A 16,737-nucleotide genomic window follows, 5' to 3' on the forward strand; every position below is an offset into this window, starting at 1 on the left:
AAAGGGGGAAAAAATCTGAGGCTAGAATCGCGTCAAGGCCGTGAATCAGCAGGGCTGGGGATGAGTGTGAATGGCCAAGGCAAAAGAGATCATTTGACTGAAATGTCTTCCGGAGTGATTTTCCTAATCATGTGACAATTGAAGAAATAAGGAAGCATTTAGTCTTCCTACAGAATTTGTACTGATATATATATATACTTTTTTTTTTTTTTTTTAAAGACACACACACACACATTCTCACAAAACAATGCAAATTTGTTACAAACAATCCATTTATTGGATTTAAAATAACCAAATAGTACATCTAAAACCACTCCTTTTTGGCACTATCCTATATAGTGGTTAAGTCTTTGACATGCTATCATGAGTACTCACACAGTAATATGATCTGACCATTTACCCATGGTTTATCATCATACTAATTGTTCAACAAAGGATAGTACATTTGATGCTGCCACATCATATATTATAACAAATGCTTAGCAATTGGAGAAAGCAAATAAAGGTAACAGAATTGGATAAAAAGAGTGAAGACATTGAGACACATTAAAATTATTGTAAATACAACCAAGACCAGCAGCATGATAAACTTTGTAAAGTTTAGCAAAACTGAGGGCTAAAATGCATTTTCTTGAAAGCATAAACCCTAGAACCATGAGTAAAGCACATGATCTGAAGACAAAACCACTATTAAGTTCACACCATTGCATCTACAAATGAAATTCAACAACAAATATCACAGCACATCTTTAAAGATTACATTTTGTACAAATGTATTAGCTCGTCTCCTGTCTCTACAGTTTTTACATTTCTTTTACAGCTCTACATATAACAGTTATGAAATATGTCAATTAAATAGCCAGAGGAGCTGTTGTAAGAGCGTTCAAGAAATTGAGGATGTTTCAAGCAAAAACTGTACAAGAATTTTACAAATTCAGCAGAGTGATTTTTGTTTAATTACAATATTTCTGTAAGTAAGCAAAAAACTGTCTATATATTAGAAACTTAAAGTGAAAATTCTACTAAACACATTTACATACATACACAATTTCTGCTGTTCTGTGAATTTCTATGTATTTAGACTGGAAAAAATCTGCATATCTTTAAGGGAACAAAAATTAGTATTTGCAGCTTCTTGGGTCTTCAGAAGGTTTATACGGTTAATGGGATTCTCAGGCATATGTACAAAACAAATGTTCTCCATCGTTCATTAGTGGTAGCACCAACACTCCTTTCCATTAGTGTCAACAGAACTACTGTATAGGAGAAGAAAAAGGGAAAAATGTGGTGAGATCTAAATTGGTCCGATTCCAAATGTCAAAGACAACCAGATCAGGCTTAAAGTTGGAGCAGAAATACAATGTTTGCTCTCGTCTCCTCTCCCCCTTTATTTCCCACTCAACATGTTCCTCCACCTTTCGTCATCGACTTGAAACGTCAACTCTGTTTCTCTCTCCTCAGATGCTGCCTGACCTGCTGAGTATTTCCAGCATTTTCTGTTTTTATTTCAGATTTCCAGCATCCGCAGGATTTTGTTTTTTGCATGAGCCAGCAGCGGTTGATTCCGGGGTTCAACGGAGGTGTGCAGTGCTCATGGTGTTAACAGTTTGCACCAGTGGACCAGCAAAGGAGAAACAGTGGGTTTGAAACCCAAAAACAAAGAACAGTGAAGACCAGGGAGCAAAGAAAGGGTGAAGGGTAAATCCACAGGATCAGTGCAGAATGGCTGCCTCTATCAGGTCACCCCTCAACTTTCTCAACTCTAATGAAAAAGGACCAACTTCTCAGTCTTCCTTCATAACTGGAATCCTCACCCCTGGTAACATCCTAGTGAATCAACATGGCATCTTTTCCATCCTTCCTACAAGGGGGTGCCCAAAGCTGCACACAATACTCCAATGTAGCCCAAGATCTTGCCCAAGCTCAACAATACTTCCTTTGTCTTTAGACACAAAACCAAGCATCGTGTTTCCTTTTTTATGGCCTTATCTATTTGTACTGCCACCTTGAATGTATCTGCTCTATTTAAAATCTTACCATTTAAGGTGTACTTTGTTCCCCTATTCTTAATTCCAAAAAGGTATTACTTCAGTGCTCTACACATTAAACTGCATCTGCCACTTGTCTGTCCATCCTGCTGGCCTATCGATGTTCTCCTGCAGTTATTCATAGTCCTCATCACAATTTTCCATTCCCACCCCCTTCCCATTTGGTGTCATCAGCAAAGTGTGATATTGCCAAATAGAGATTACTTGTGTATATGGTAATGATCAGTGCTCTCCTGTGAAACATTACTCAAAAACAGCAACAATTTGCATTTATATAGCACCTTTAATGTAGTAATAAAATCCCGTGGCATTTCACAGGAGCTTTATCAAACAAAATTTGACACCGAGCCACATGAGATATTAGGGCAGATGGCCAAAAGCTTGGTCAAAGGGGTAGGTTTTAAGGAGGAAAGCGAGGTGGAGGCGCAGAGATGTTTAGGGAAGGAATTCCAGAGCTTAGCGCCTCGGCAGCTGAAGGCACAGCTGCCAATGGTGGATGTGCAAGAGGCCAGAATTGGAGGGGTGCAGATATCTGAGGGTTGTAGGGCTAGAGAAGGTTACGGAGATAGGGAGGGGCGAGGCCACAGAGGAATTTGAAAACACGCACAGGCACAACTTTGAAGTCTAAGAAGCGCTCCCTTTACCCATAATCCTCTGTTCTTCCCTCCAACCATAGTCATGTGGCCACATTTGCTTCAACTTCAAGTACAATTCTCTTTGCATGGTCTCTTATCTGGTACCATATCAATAATTTTTTAAAATCCATATAACCCACACCCATTGCATTACTTTTATTTATCATCCAGTTATCTCTTCAAAGAATTCTATAAGTTTGTTTAAGGATAACATGCCCATTAGAAATCAAAGAAAGACTAGTTAACTTATAATTTCCTGGTTTATCCCATCTCTTTTTTTTTTGGAAAGGGTCATCGCATTTACCATCATCCCATTCTCTGGTAGAATTTTCCTTTCCACAGACTTCTGGAAAATTACAATCAGAGCCTCTGCTAATTCTAGTTTAGCTACCCTCAGGATACTTGGACGTAAATCATCAGGTCCCAGTGATTTATCTATCTTAAACTTGAGTAACATCTTTAGTACCTTTTTTTGGTTATATCCTCCACTAACTGTTGTACCCCCATCTCTAGTAGTTTTACAATCTCAATACCCACCTCCTCTGTGAACCGTGTGACAAGTACTTATTTATTTCTTTGCCTCACACTGCATTACAGGCCTACATCCTTTCATCTCTTAGTGGTCCACCCTAACTCGTCTATCCTCTTGCTATTAATGTACCTATAAAAAGTAATTTTACTGCTTTTATTTTATTTTTAAAAAGACTAGTTGGTTCTCATACATCTTCTCAACTTTCTGATCACCATTTCTCTAGCTTTCCTATATACTCTTTATATTTGTCCTAGCTTTCTTTATTATCTGCTACATACTTTTTTTGTACTGAATTTGACTTAATATCATGACACCATTTTTCTCTTTTTCTTTACAGGAATATACTTAATTTGTACCTTTGCCATCTCCTGTTCAAATATTTCTCATTGTTGATGTATTTGGCAATTTTCTTTCCATTTAATCTGAGCACGATCCCTTTTTATTTAATTATAATTTGTTTTATTTTGCCAGTCAAGTATCCGCGTCTGTACCATTTTTTCTTTCTATTTTGCATGGAACCTAATTACATTGTGGTCACCATTTTCCCGATGATCCTCTCCTTTATCTCCTTCATTACCTAAAATCTGGTCAAGTAATGCTTCCTTCCTTGTAGGAGCAGAAATATATTGACTGAGCACTAAAAAGGAACCTCCCTTTCCTCACCACAAAAAATTCCCTATCCCAGTCTATTTTTGGAAAATGAAAATCTCCTACAATTATGATTTTATTGTTAATGTACACCTCTCTAATTTGTCTTTCTGTACAAAGTACAGCTCACACCTCTCCAACCTATCAGTAAATATCCTTAATTTTGTCATGTATTTTAAGTTTCATGGAGACCAACATTTTTAAGTCTTCACTGCCCTCTTGAGCCACTGCCATGACACAGGTTACAGAGGCAACCTACACAAATAAATAGTGTTTTATTGATTTTAATGCAAACACATGCTTTGGAAGCTGATCCAGTGATGCACAATCTTGGAAAACAAGAGTATACAGGCTTGGGCTGATAAGTGGCAGGTAACATTCACGCCACAGAAGTGCCAGGCAATGACTATCTCCAACAAGCGAGAGTCTAACCACCGTCCCTTGACATTCAACGGCATTATCATCGCCAAATCCCCCACCATCAACATCCTGGGGGGGTCACAATTGACCAGAAACTTAACTGGACCAGCCACATAAATACTGTGAAACAAGAGCAGGTCAGAGGCTAGGTATTCTGCGGAGAGTGTCTCACCTCCCGACTCCCCAAAGACTTTCCACCATCTACAAGGCACAAGTCAGGAGTGTGATGGAATACTCTCCACTTGCCTGGATGAGTGCAGCTCCAACAACACTCAAGAAGCTCAACACCATCCAGGACAAAGCAGCCCGCTTGATTGGCACCCCATCCACCACCTTAAACATTCACTCCCTCCACCACCGGTGTACCATGGCTGCAGTGTGTACCATCTACAAGATGCACTGCAGCAACTCGCCAAGGCTTCTTTGGCAGCACCTCCCAAACCCGCGACCTCTTCCACCTAGAAGGACAAGGGCAGCAGGTGCATGGGAACACCACCACCTGCAAGTTCCCCTCCAAGTCACACACCATCCTGACTTAGAAGTATATCGCCGATCCTTCATTGTCACTGGGTCAAAATCCCGGAACTCCCTCCCTAACAGCACTGTGGCAGTACCTTCACCACACGGACTGCAGCGGTTCAAGGCGGTGGCTCACCACCACCTTCTCAAGGACAATTAGGGATGGCCAATAAATGCTGGCCCTGCCAGCGATGCCCAGATCCCATAAACAAAATTTAAAAAAAAGTATCCAGTCATTTGTGATTTTCGCATTTACAGAAATGTCCTCAAGCCAATGAAAAATGTTGGCTCACATGCACATCACTGTTGTAATCATCACAGATTTAGCCCCTAAAATTTGGGGGCGTCAGTGAAGCCAAAAATGCTCTATAAGTGACAATATTATTCAGTAGGTTGGAGATGTCTTGTTAACTCAAAAAGAGGGTGGGGGAGATTTCTCTGTACTGAAAGTAGCCTTACCTCCTCTATTCCAGAACCTTACAGAGGAAACTCTACCCTACAACTAATGCACATGATACCTGACCTGGGAGCACTCGTTAAAAAAGTTGAAAAAATAATTACTTTCCCAGTATAGGCAAAAGTAATTTAACTAATGATCTATTCCAAGACAGAATTCAAACAGTAATCAGTTTGGGGAGAGGAGGAAAGGGGAAGTCAACACAAAAATCATACAAAGAAAGCTACAAATCCTAAAATGGAGTCATAATTCATGCATCAATTAAATCTTGCCTTCATCCACTGGCATTTGTAACGTCCAGTATTCAGTGACAGACATCATCTCCCCAGCACAAGTAAATCATTTTACAAAACATATGCAGGCTATATAATTTAACAGTTACACCAATTTAAATTGTGCTTTGCAACACAACTTTGGAGTTCAGGTGACTTAAGTAAAATCGCTTCAGCTCAGCTTTTATAGTTTTATATCAAAGCATCTTCATTATGTTAGAGCCGTGCCACACTCCAGACCAACTGTTACTCCAAATGTAATATGGCATCGCAATGCTCCCAAACTCAGCACAATACACAGGAATATCCACAATACAATCTTGAAATCCAACCCACTCCCTCCAAAAAACTCAGCACTTTCTTATTTGCAATCTACTGTGTATCAGCAATAAACTAAAAGGTGATAACAGGACAAGACAAATATTGTATTTTGTAAATATTTGATTTCAATAGCTGTTATACCTCCTCAGGCATAATAACATGGTGACACAAGGAGGTCTGCAAGAATCACTAACTGATCATCTGTGAACTGCTGTTTATGTTCTTGCCAGTTATCGTGGTGAGTTCTTCGGAAATTAGATAATGTTTTCTTCACAGTCAGCTGTCAGACAAAACAGAATTTTAAAACACCTTAGTATAAGAATATATAAATGTAGATTCCTATGAACAAAGTAAACCAAAAATGAATCAGCAAATATCTCAATCTATGCAGTCATTGAAAAACAATAAATGGGCCAGAATTTGCTGAAAAAATAACAACATCTGAACGACGCGCTCCATTATTAATGAGCAAATCGGCCAACAGCTTATGGCAAGGAAGAGATACCCTGTGAATTGCGAATCATCAAAATTTGCTGGACCATTTGCTGGCCCCTCGCTTCGTGAAAACGACATCTCGCCCTTAACCTCCCATGAGTTTCATTAAGTTGCTGCATTTGCACATTAAATTCCCATTAAACATGCCACAGAAACTCAAGTCTAATAATTAATAGCATAAGTACCCTTATAACTACAGGTAGACTATCCTTTATCCGAAAACCTCGGGACCAGCCGTGTTTCGGTTTTCGGAAAATTTCGGATTTCGGAAGGTATTTTATAAGACTGGGAAATTTGTCGGGGGTGGGTCGTCGGGGGGGGGGGGGGGGGGTCGTCGGTGGGGGCCGGTCCGCGGGGGGTCGTGCACACGACTTACGCTGACCCTCTGCTCAGCGTAAGTCGTGCGTCACTCTGGTCATGTCGTGCGCACGACTTACGCTGAACGAAAAAACCTTCGGTTTTTAGAGGGTTTCGGTTTTCGGAAGTTCGGATAAAAGGTAGTCTACCTGTACATGATAATTGTTAATGACTGCTAATCAGCCTCTCTGGCCCAGAAAGTGAACAATTAAAAGTATGGCATCTCATTCTTTCAGGTAGTGAACTGTTGTTGGAGATTTTAAAAATGTCAAATTTTATTTTAAATTCTTACTTTTCCTCGGTCTCTTTTTTCTCTCCTTTAATTCAATCTTTCTTTCCCTCTCCATTTCTCTCTTTCTCTAATTCACCCTCCTTCTCAGTCTTTCCTGTGCTTATTTCTCAATCCTTAAATCTCATTGGTTAAGGAGATACACTGCTTGTCCCGTCGTTCACCAAAGTCCCAGATGCCCTCTTGCACTCACAATCAGTTATCAGCTCGCACTTCCAGCAACTCCAGAATCCAGAATCCCCAGAGTGCAGATAGAGGCCATTTCGACCCATCGAGCCTGCACCGACACATATCCCACCCTATCCCCGTAACCCCACGTATTTAATCCCCTAACACTAAGGGTCAATTTATCATAGCCAAATCAACCTAACCCGCACATCTTTGGACTGTGGGAGGAAACCGGAGCACCCGGAGGAAACCCACGCAGACACAGGGAGAATGTGCAAACTCCACACAGACAGTCGCCCGAGGCCAGATTTGAACCCGGGTCCCTGGCGCTGTGAGGCAACAGTGCTAACCACTATGCCACCGTGCCATTTTGGTGGCACTCATGGGGCAATTTTGTTTTGAGCTGATAGATGCAGGAAAAATCTTAACTAATCGAACACGGCAAGAGATGGTCTGCTCCAGCAAATTCCAGCAGTGATCTGTAGAAAAGAGTGCAGTATCAAATCTGCGTTTTTCCAACCAGAGGTGCTGCACATTCCTGCTCTAATCCTTTCCTTACTGATTAAGAGAACATTCTGGGAAGTTTGTGTTATAAGAAGCAAGTGATGCACCGAGTTTCAGAAGAGCTGCTTAGGCAAAGAGCTCAGCAAAGAGGGCACTGGAGAAACCAAGCATGGAAGTTAGAAAAGTGTGGAATAGGGTTTCAGAAGCAGTGGGCGTGAGGCAGCGAACAATAATATTGGGAGTTGGAAGGAATCGGTCTTGACGACGGATAAGATATGGGTTTTGAAACTCAACTCGTGCCAAACAGGGCACTAAGGCTGCACACAGTCTGGGTAGGGGGCTAGAGGCAGGAAAAGATTATAGACTTTTTTTGGTCTGAGCTAAATAAAATGACTTTGGTCTTCCTAATGTTCAAATGGAGGAAGTTCTGTCTCACTCACATCATGATGTCTGAGATCAACGCAGTTGTGGAGAGATGGAGCTCAATGTCAAGAGTGCACATAGGAAATTGACCCCGTGCCAAGGGGCAATAAGTAATAAAAATGAGAGGTCCAAGGATGGAACTATTTGTGGTAGGACAAGATATTACTGAAGATATGGTGGCTAAACTAGGACAAGTAGTCGTGGAACCAATCATGGGCATTCCAGTTGAAGCAGACTACAGAGGAGAGAAGGTGGAACAGGATGGAATGGCTGACCACGTCAGAAACCATGGAAAAGTTAGGAGAAATAATATGCCATGACTGCAGTCACACAAGATATCACTGGTGACTTTGACCACCATTATCTCAGTGATGTGGGCATGGTGGAAACCAGCTGAAGGGATTTGAACTGGTAATTGTGGGAGAAATGAGCAGGGTGCCAATTGTTTGCTCGATCTTGGAAAGGAAACAATGGTTAGAGTATGGGTGGTAGTTGGAGGTGATGCAGCGATTAAGCGTCAGGGTTTTTTTGTTGAGTAGAAAGCCGATGATAGTTTTGAAGGGCAGGGGAGTGGTGCCAGTGCAAAGAAAGTCGTTTTGATGTCGGTAAGCATGGGGAAAGGAAAGGTAGTCGAGTGGTCAAAAGTTGGATTGGAGGGAATCAAAGGAGCAGGAGGTGGGTCTCAGAAAAGATGGCGAGCGCTGGGGCTGAAAAAAGATAGAGCATTACAGAGTTAGGAATAGGTGAGGGATAATCTATGGGGTGGGGGCGAAGGTGGTGGTAGCCGTCAATTGTGCAGCTAGTTTCAATCCTCAAGATGATGACGTCCTTACGGTCATTGTATTTAATGTTGAAAGTGAGAATGGAAGGGGTGGGAGAGTCAAAGGAGGCAGCTGGTCATTGAAGTGTCTGGGATGGACAGTGGACAGCCAGGCCAGTCTTGCAGCAGGTGCACTGAATACTGAAGGCCTCGGACACAAAGATCTCGAGTTGGGAACTGTACCAGGAGACCATGAAAGAGTCAGTAGAAACAAATGTGTCAAAGACAGAACAAAGGTTGCTGTTGCACAGGTCAACAGAAGCTGTATGGGTCACAGAGAGCCAGAGCAGAGAGTGGGGAAATCAGGAGCGTGTTGGTGAGAGAGCTGCAGTAAGGGTGGAAAAGAGTTTTCCATGTGTAGAGAGTGTGGGCAGGGAGATGTGGATGGTGTGACAGATGAGGAAGGAATCAGAGATGGCCTTGTTAAAGGTAACAATTCAAGTCAATTTAATTATAATATTAAGCCATTAATTCCAAACTAATGCCGATTTAAAAACAGCAAATCAAGCTTATTGGAATTCTTTGAAGAATTCTGATGAATCTTTATTTAAGCATTAATTTGGATATGGGAACTTCTTGCTCACCATTACCCAAAGTTCTGGCATGCAGGTTGGCTTTTCTAATTCACACCCATGTGAAATGGAAACCCGGGTTGTAAGATAATGGTATAGAAAAGGTATATTTCAGTCAATGCTGAACCATTTTTCTTCATTCTTGTTATTTTTTTTATGCTGTCATTTAGGTTTTCATGAGCCATTGCGCTAATTGTTCTAAATTTATTTTTGTCACCCAGCAAATGGGTTTCCATATCTGACGTGAAGGAATACCAGGCGGGTCAGGCTGCACAAAACATGCTGTGTGTCTACCTGCCAGTAAGCATAGAAACATAGAAGATAGGAGTAGGCCATTCGGCCCTTCGAGCCTGCTCCGCCATTCAATGAGATCATGGCTGATCATCCAAATTCAGTACCCTGTCCCTGCCTTCTCCCCATATCCCTTGATCCCTTTAGCCTCAAGAAATATATCCAACTCTTTCTTGAATATATTTAATGAACTGGCCTCCACCACCCTCTGTGGCAGAGAATTCCACAGGTTCACCACTCTCTGGGTGAAGAAATTCCTCCTCATTTCAGTCCTAAATGGCTTACCCCTTATCCTTAGACTATGACCCCTGGTTCTGGACTCCCCTGCCATCAGAAACATCCTTCCTGCATCTAGTCTGTCCAGACCTGACAGAATTTTATAGGTTTCGATGAGATCCCCTCTCAATCTTCTAAACTCCAGTGAGTATAAGCCCAATCGACACAATCTCTCCTCATACGTCATTCCTGCCATCCCAGGTATCAGCCTGGTGAATCTTCGCTGCACTCCCTCCATGGCAAGAACGTCCTTCCTCAGGTAAGGTGACCAAAACTGCACACAATACTCAAGGTGCGGTCTCACCAAGGCCCTGTCCAACTGTAGCAAGACATCCTTGTTCCTGTACTCGAACCCTCTTGCTACGAAGGCCAACATACCATTTGCCTTCTTAACCGCCTGCTGCACCTGCATGCTTACCTTCAGCGATTGGTGCACAATAACACGCTGGTCTCTTTGCACTTCCCCTTCTCCCAATCTATTGCCATTCAAATAATAATCTGCCTTCCTGTTTTTGCCACCAAAGTGGATAACCTCACATTTATCCACATTATAGTGCATTTGCCATGTTTCTGCCCAATCACCCAACCTGTCCAAATCGTACTGGAGTTTCACGACATCCTCCTCACAGCTTACCCTCCCACCCAGCTTTGTGTCGTCTGCAAATTTGGAGATATTACATCCAATTCCCTCGTCCAGATCATTAATATATATCGTAAACAGCTGGGGTCCTAGGACCGATCCTTGCGGTACCCCACTAATCACTGCCTGCCACTCTGAAAACGACCCGTTTATTCCAACTCTTTGCTTTCTGTCCGCCACCAGTTCTCTATCCAAGTCAATACCTTGCCCCCAATCCCATGTGCCTTAATTTTGCATGCTAATCTCTTATGTGGGACCTTATCGAAAGCCTTCTGAAAGTCCAAATACACCACATCCACTGGTTCTCCCTTATCTATTTTACCAGTTACATCCTCAAAAAATTCCAGTAGATTAGTCAAGCATGATTTACCTTTTGTAAATCCATGTTGACTTTGTCCGATCCTGTCACTGCTTTCCAAGTGCTCTGCTATTACATCTTTTATAATAGACTCCAGCATTTTCCCCCACTACCGATGTCAGGCTTACCGGTCTATAATTCCCCGCTTTTTCTCTACCACCTTTTTTGAATAGTGGGGTAACATTAGCTACCCTCCAATCCATGGGTACCGTTCCAGAGTCGATCGAGTTCTGGAAGATGACCAGAAATGCATCTACTATCTCTAGGGCCACTTCCTTAAGTACCCTGGGATGTAGACCATCAGGCCTTCAGGGGATTTATCAGCCTTCAGTCCCATCAATTTTCCCAACACCATTTCCCTACAAATACTGATTTCTTTCAGTTCCTCCCTTTCATCAGACCCTATGTTCCCCGACATCTCTGGGAGGTAATTTGTGTCCTCCTTTGTGAAGACAGAAACCAAAGTACTCACACCTGCAGACAGCGATAAACATACACTGCTTTGACAGATAGCTACAGGATCCTATTCTCAAGAGGTTTGAAAAGCACACTGGATGGTGCTCCCAATAAAAGTAAATACTTAACTGTAATGTTGAATGCTTCCTCAAAAGCACCCAATCACAGTAATGTCATGCTCTCAAATGCACTGTATGACAGAAAACATATGTTGATCAACAGCTAGTGTACCTTGATTGAGCACACATGGGACAAGAGGCCATCATCCATATCTACCTGGCAATGACTGCAGGGAACTATCTTCAGAGTCCAGGTCATCAGAGAAGTAGAAGCAGAGCTGTACCATCTTCTGCAAGAACACTTACTGCTACCATGCAGCATAGGGCTGGCACATTCAGTGGCATTGTGGCAGAGCCACCAAGGAACTCTTATACAAATGTATATAATTGCCTTTAAATCTGTATTCTTTCGCTGTATGTAAATAGCGCGGGCTCTAAAGGGTTAAGACCGAACGCGATGACATCATCACGTGGGTCACGTGACGTTCCCAACGGCGGGAAACGTGATGACGTCGGACTGAGGAGCCTCCCCTTCTCAGTCCTCGTGGAGCCAGCACTAAGCAAGCACCTATTGATTTGTTCTCCTGCGTTTTTGTTTGTTACTTCCACCAGTTTGCATTAAACATCGTTTTGGTTAGCTGATTGACTCGCTCTCAGTATTTTCGTCAGGAATTTACCAATTCCTACAGCATAGCAATTAGCCTGAAACTTGGCAAAACCTCCTTGCAAGCATGCTATAATGCTGACCTATGGGAGGATGTGCTGTGGAGTGAGCAGAGAGGACAGCCTCCATTGTAACTACCAGGGGTTGGTGCTGGGCTGCTTTTAATTCTCTGCAGACTTGGGCCTGCACCTTGGATTTGCTTTTCCTGCTTCTTTTTTCCTTTTTAACATTAATTTGCCCCCTTTAACCTTGGTAAAGACTATCAAGATTTAAAATGCCTTCTGTGTCTTTCCTAACACGAAGAAATTTTGCTGCCTAATTTGACATTTCCCTTTAATTGTCTCTGTATTTCTATATTTAATTGACATGCTATTTTCTGTTGCCTTCACTACTGTGGTCCCTGCATGCATCCAAAGCTGCACCTGAAGCTACGCATCGTGATAATATGCTGACTACAAAACAGGACACTCCCATTCAGGCCAACATCAATTTCAAATTATTCGGATGCAAAATTCACCCATATCAGAAAATCTAGGTTATTGTATCTTGTACAACACAATATTAGGCAATATGAATGGTATGTGCAGTTTCAGTTCTTTCTTGGGATTAAAAATATGTAATTTTGTATTTTTAATTGGCTTATTTTTCATTTTATGAGCAAATAAATTGCCACATTCACAATTCTGCCACCAATGCAACCAGGGAATGTAGTTTCTTTAAATAGTTTCTTTTTACCTCTATAGGTTGTGGATCATTCAGATGTACACTGAGGTTCATCAGAAGCTGTGGCATCCAAGTTGGCACTTCATATGGACTCGATAAGATGCAGGCACTTAGTCCCAATACTCCAGCATGTCGTCGAACCAAATCTAGAGGTGGGTGAAAAGTATTACCAATTTTATCTTAATTGTGTCAAATTTTCATATTTAAAAATCTTATTGTAGCTTTTAACTTTTGCTCACTTAATTGCAGATTCACTTTTTAGACAGCCCATGGAAAAAAGATGCTTAGTAACAACAAAATATTAAATGATTACACTCCCTGCTGAAAGTCAGTTTCTGATATTGTATAAACACAATTTTTACCTGCTGGAGGAATTGTATCCACTACTGCGCCTGGGTCTCTTTTCCTCTTCTTTGGAAGTCTGGTCTTGCAGAGCTGTTCAAAGTGACGCTGCATTGGGGAATCCATCGTCAGGAAGTTGCACTGCAGCAGACCACTCAGGGTGGTAGCAGCCATTTCTCTCGCCTGTGAGCAGTAAAAAGATATTCATCAGTTGATACCCACTGGTCACACAATGTGTCCAACACACTATCCTGCGTCACTCATGTCCTTTCCTACACCAAAGCCTAGAATTAATATTTTATTCGTTCACTCCAACATGTACAGCAGTTTGATTGTCAACTATATACAGGAAACTTTCGATTAACCGGCCCCTAAATAACTGGAAATGTCGGTTAACCGGCAAAATTCAGGAGTCGGTTTCAGCTAACTTTTCTTACTTGCACAGCAACAAACTGAGGAAGGCAAGGGTTTGGCTGCAGCTGTTGCTAAGCTACAGAGACGCTTGCAACTTGTGGACGTTGTTCTGAAGCAGGGTTTGTTGCTTCATACGGAGCTCTAAGGTCCGTATCTTTCACTATAGCGTTCGGTTATCCGGAATTGCTGCTGAACCGGCACCACGTCGGTCCCGTCCGTGCCGGATACCAGAAAGTTTCCTGTATTGCTAACTATGGTCGAACGTGCAACCGCTGCAAAGTCGTTAAACATGTTGCCGCTTCTCTTCACCTCTCCCGCAACCCCGTGCGAATCCCTCTAATCAGGTTCCGACCCCATCAGTAACGAAATAGCCCCAAGTTATAAAAAGCATTGTGCCTCCTTAACTCCTCTGCAGCCTTTAACGCAATCGATCACAAAATCCTCAACACCTCTTCTCCACTCTCCTGCTGCATGGGATTGCTCTTGCTTGGTTCCATTCTTACCCATCCAAATATTGCCAAAGCGATTCCAGCAATGTCTTCTCTTCCCAGCCCTCCACCATCACCTCTGGAGCAAGCGCCGCCCCGCCCTCCCACCCCACCCGATCCATCCTTGGCTGCTTCCTTTTCCTCCTACATGCTCCCCCTTGACAACATTAGCTGAACTCACAGGGTCAACTTCCACACGTACACTCTCCACCAGCTTTCGACACTGCTTATCTAACAACCAGTCTTCGATGAGCTGTAACTTCCTCCAGCAAAACATTGTGAAGACCGAAAACATGGTCAAGACCCCCATCACAAACTCCACACCCCTCCCTAACCAATGTGCCAGGCTGAACCAGACAGTTTGGAACCTTGGTGTATTTGTTTTGACCTCGAGCTGCGGTATTGACCTCATATTCTCTTCATCACAAAAGCAACCTACTTCCACCTCGAACACTGGAGGAGGAAGATGGAAAAGGGTAAATAAAGAAGGTGGATGGGTGAGAGAAGGGCGGGAGGAGGAGAGAGGAGTAGTAAGAGAGAGGAAAGCAACAGGGCCAACAGGGAAACTACCTCAGTGAGAGGGAGCGAAGAGGAATAGGAAAAGCACCTCAGGGGTTTGGTGGAACAATACTTCAGTACAGGTCAGTTGGAAAAGCTCTGTGGTGGGCAAGTGGGGAAATAAAACTAACACAAATAGTTATATACCCTATTCATGTATGGCTATGGTTATACATGTATTATATACTGAAGTCAGCTGTAAATACCACTATGATAAACTTGCTGTGTTTAGGTCAAAATCACTAATCATTCAGTGTGGATGACATCCCACATCAATGATAAATGACTGGTGTCTGCTGTGATATCTGCTATTGTCAAGAAACATTTTTTAAAAACATAATTGCACTATACTTTATATAAATAACAAAGGAACAATTTGATAGCAGTTCACAGTGAAACTCAGTAAAGCTGTTCAAGAAGCATACCATTGCTCCCTCAGGCTTGACCCTCCCCCTTCCTCAATACTGCACTTGGGCTCCCTCCTCACGTGGGACTCCTACCTGCATAGATTGCACTGCTGCACATGGCAGGAATGCCTAATCCGAGTTCCTGCCAGCATGCAGTAGCATTCATAACTGGAGTAGCAACAAGAAGTAGGAATACTATACTGGCATTGATATTTCTCACACATGTATGGGCAATGTGGATAGTTGCCATAGATGATGGCAGGGTGAAAAGTGTTTAAAATATTTTTTATTTATACAACTGTTTTAGGTGTTCAGTTATTACAGCGTAAAATTGATCCTAACATCGGAGGAGCTTTATTATTGTAATATTTGTGTTTGTTTCAATGTCAGTGAATGTGCTGAAAACTTAAAATGGCAAGTTTAGGAAGACTGAAATTTCCTGGATTTTCAGAGGATTAGGAAGGTAGTTCACATAATCTCAAAATTAGCATCTTTCTTATAGTCTCTGCAATATTGTCTCAAAAGAAAAATACACTGCAATGTTCATATTGGCCCGGGATTTGTGGTCAGCAAGGAGTGAAGGCATTTGCTGCTGGTTCCAAAGTACGCTTCGTACAAGGATCTCATGATCCCTGTGTCGAGGACTTCTGGTTTTCCGTCCTTCAATTCAAATCAATGGAAGTTAGTGGGGAGCCCCTTGTTCGAACTGTGACGTCAACAGGCTGTCTAAGCAGCCAATCAAAACGCAGAATTCTCTCAGTGAACAAGGAAGCGAGTAAGCGCTTAAAATTCTAACTTTTTTAATATATTAGGGAGCAAAACAAAGATTGGGGTTCTCATATGGGGAAAAGGCAAACCTGAAATAAAGATGGGCAAATTTTAACAAAAAAAAACTTCTAAAGTTTCTTAAAAATTATTTTTTTATTAAAATGGACAAATTTCACACTGCACAAAATTAAAATTAGTTTCCCTGGCCCTTAACATTTGTTTAGCAATAATAACGCTGTCAAAACCTCAGTTACACCTAATCCGTTTAGGTTGAACCTGTAGTGGGGAATTTAACAGCGCACTTATTGCGGAAGAGCCAAAGTATTTGTCAGTTTCAATGATTTGGCAGATTACACAGATGCCGGCTGTGTGGGGAGACACATTGCAGCCTGTTTCGTAGCTGTCAATGACTCACCGCAACTTCAGGATTTCCGCATGCGCCAAATCCCGAAGTTGTGGTCAGTTTCAAAGGCGGAATGACGACAAACGCTGACAGCTCGCGGTCATCTCGACCGCAAATTCCAGGCCATTGAGTATTCATCAACTTATTGTACAAACTACTTTCAACAGCACTTTGCATACAATCCTGCAGATTAAATTTTAATTCATGAACACAACGTTCTGATGCCCTGTAAGGCAGAGTGCTGCTGCAAGCGTCATGCTAATTAAACAGAGTTACTACAGTACAATGAACTAAAGAGTTGCCAAAGCACGTTATTCAAATGAAAACAACTTTTTTTTTTTTTTAAAAAGATGAAAAAATGTAAAATGAAAAAAAAAATCCAGTTTTACTGTTATAAGTAACTGGCAAAC

At 42.1% G+C, this 16,737-nt stretch overlaps 1 protein-coding gene across 2 annotated transcripts in view; it reads right to left on the reverse strand.

Annotated features, from left to right (window-relative positions):
* Nucleotides 1-254: 254 nt before the first annotated feature.
* The window catches only part of LOC147121204 (proteasome activator complex subunit 4-like), a 187,606-nt gene continuing 171,123 nt past the window's right edge, over nucleotides 255-16,737 (reverse strand). For both annotated transcript variants that reach the window (XM_085981336.1, XM_085981335.1), the window contains 4 exons: nucleotides 13,310-13,472; nucleotides 12,960-13,093; nucleotides 5,994-6,132; nucleotides 255-1,256 (listed from right to left, as the gene is read on the reverse strand). In XM_085981336.1, the coding sequence (XP_085837462.1) occupies nucleotides 5,998-6,132; nucleotides 12,960-13,093; nucleotides 13,310-13,472 (432 nt within the window). In that variant the 3' untranslated portion in view covers nucleotides 255-1,256; nucleotides 5,994-5,997. The remainder of the gene's footprint in view (nucleotides 1,257-5,993; nucleotides 6,133-12,959; nucleotides 13,094-13,309; nucleotides 13,473-16,737) is intronic.

The sequence above is a fragment of the Somniosus microcephalus genome, chromosome 3 (assembly GCF_052327205.1).
Source record: "Somniosus microcephalus isolate GS21.2 chromosome 3, FLI_Smic_1.0, whole genome shotgun sequence".
Classification (NCBI taxonomy): domain Eukaryota; kingdom Metazoa; phylum Chordata; class Chondrichthyes; order Squaliformes; family Somniosidae; genus Somniosus; species Somniosus microcephalus.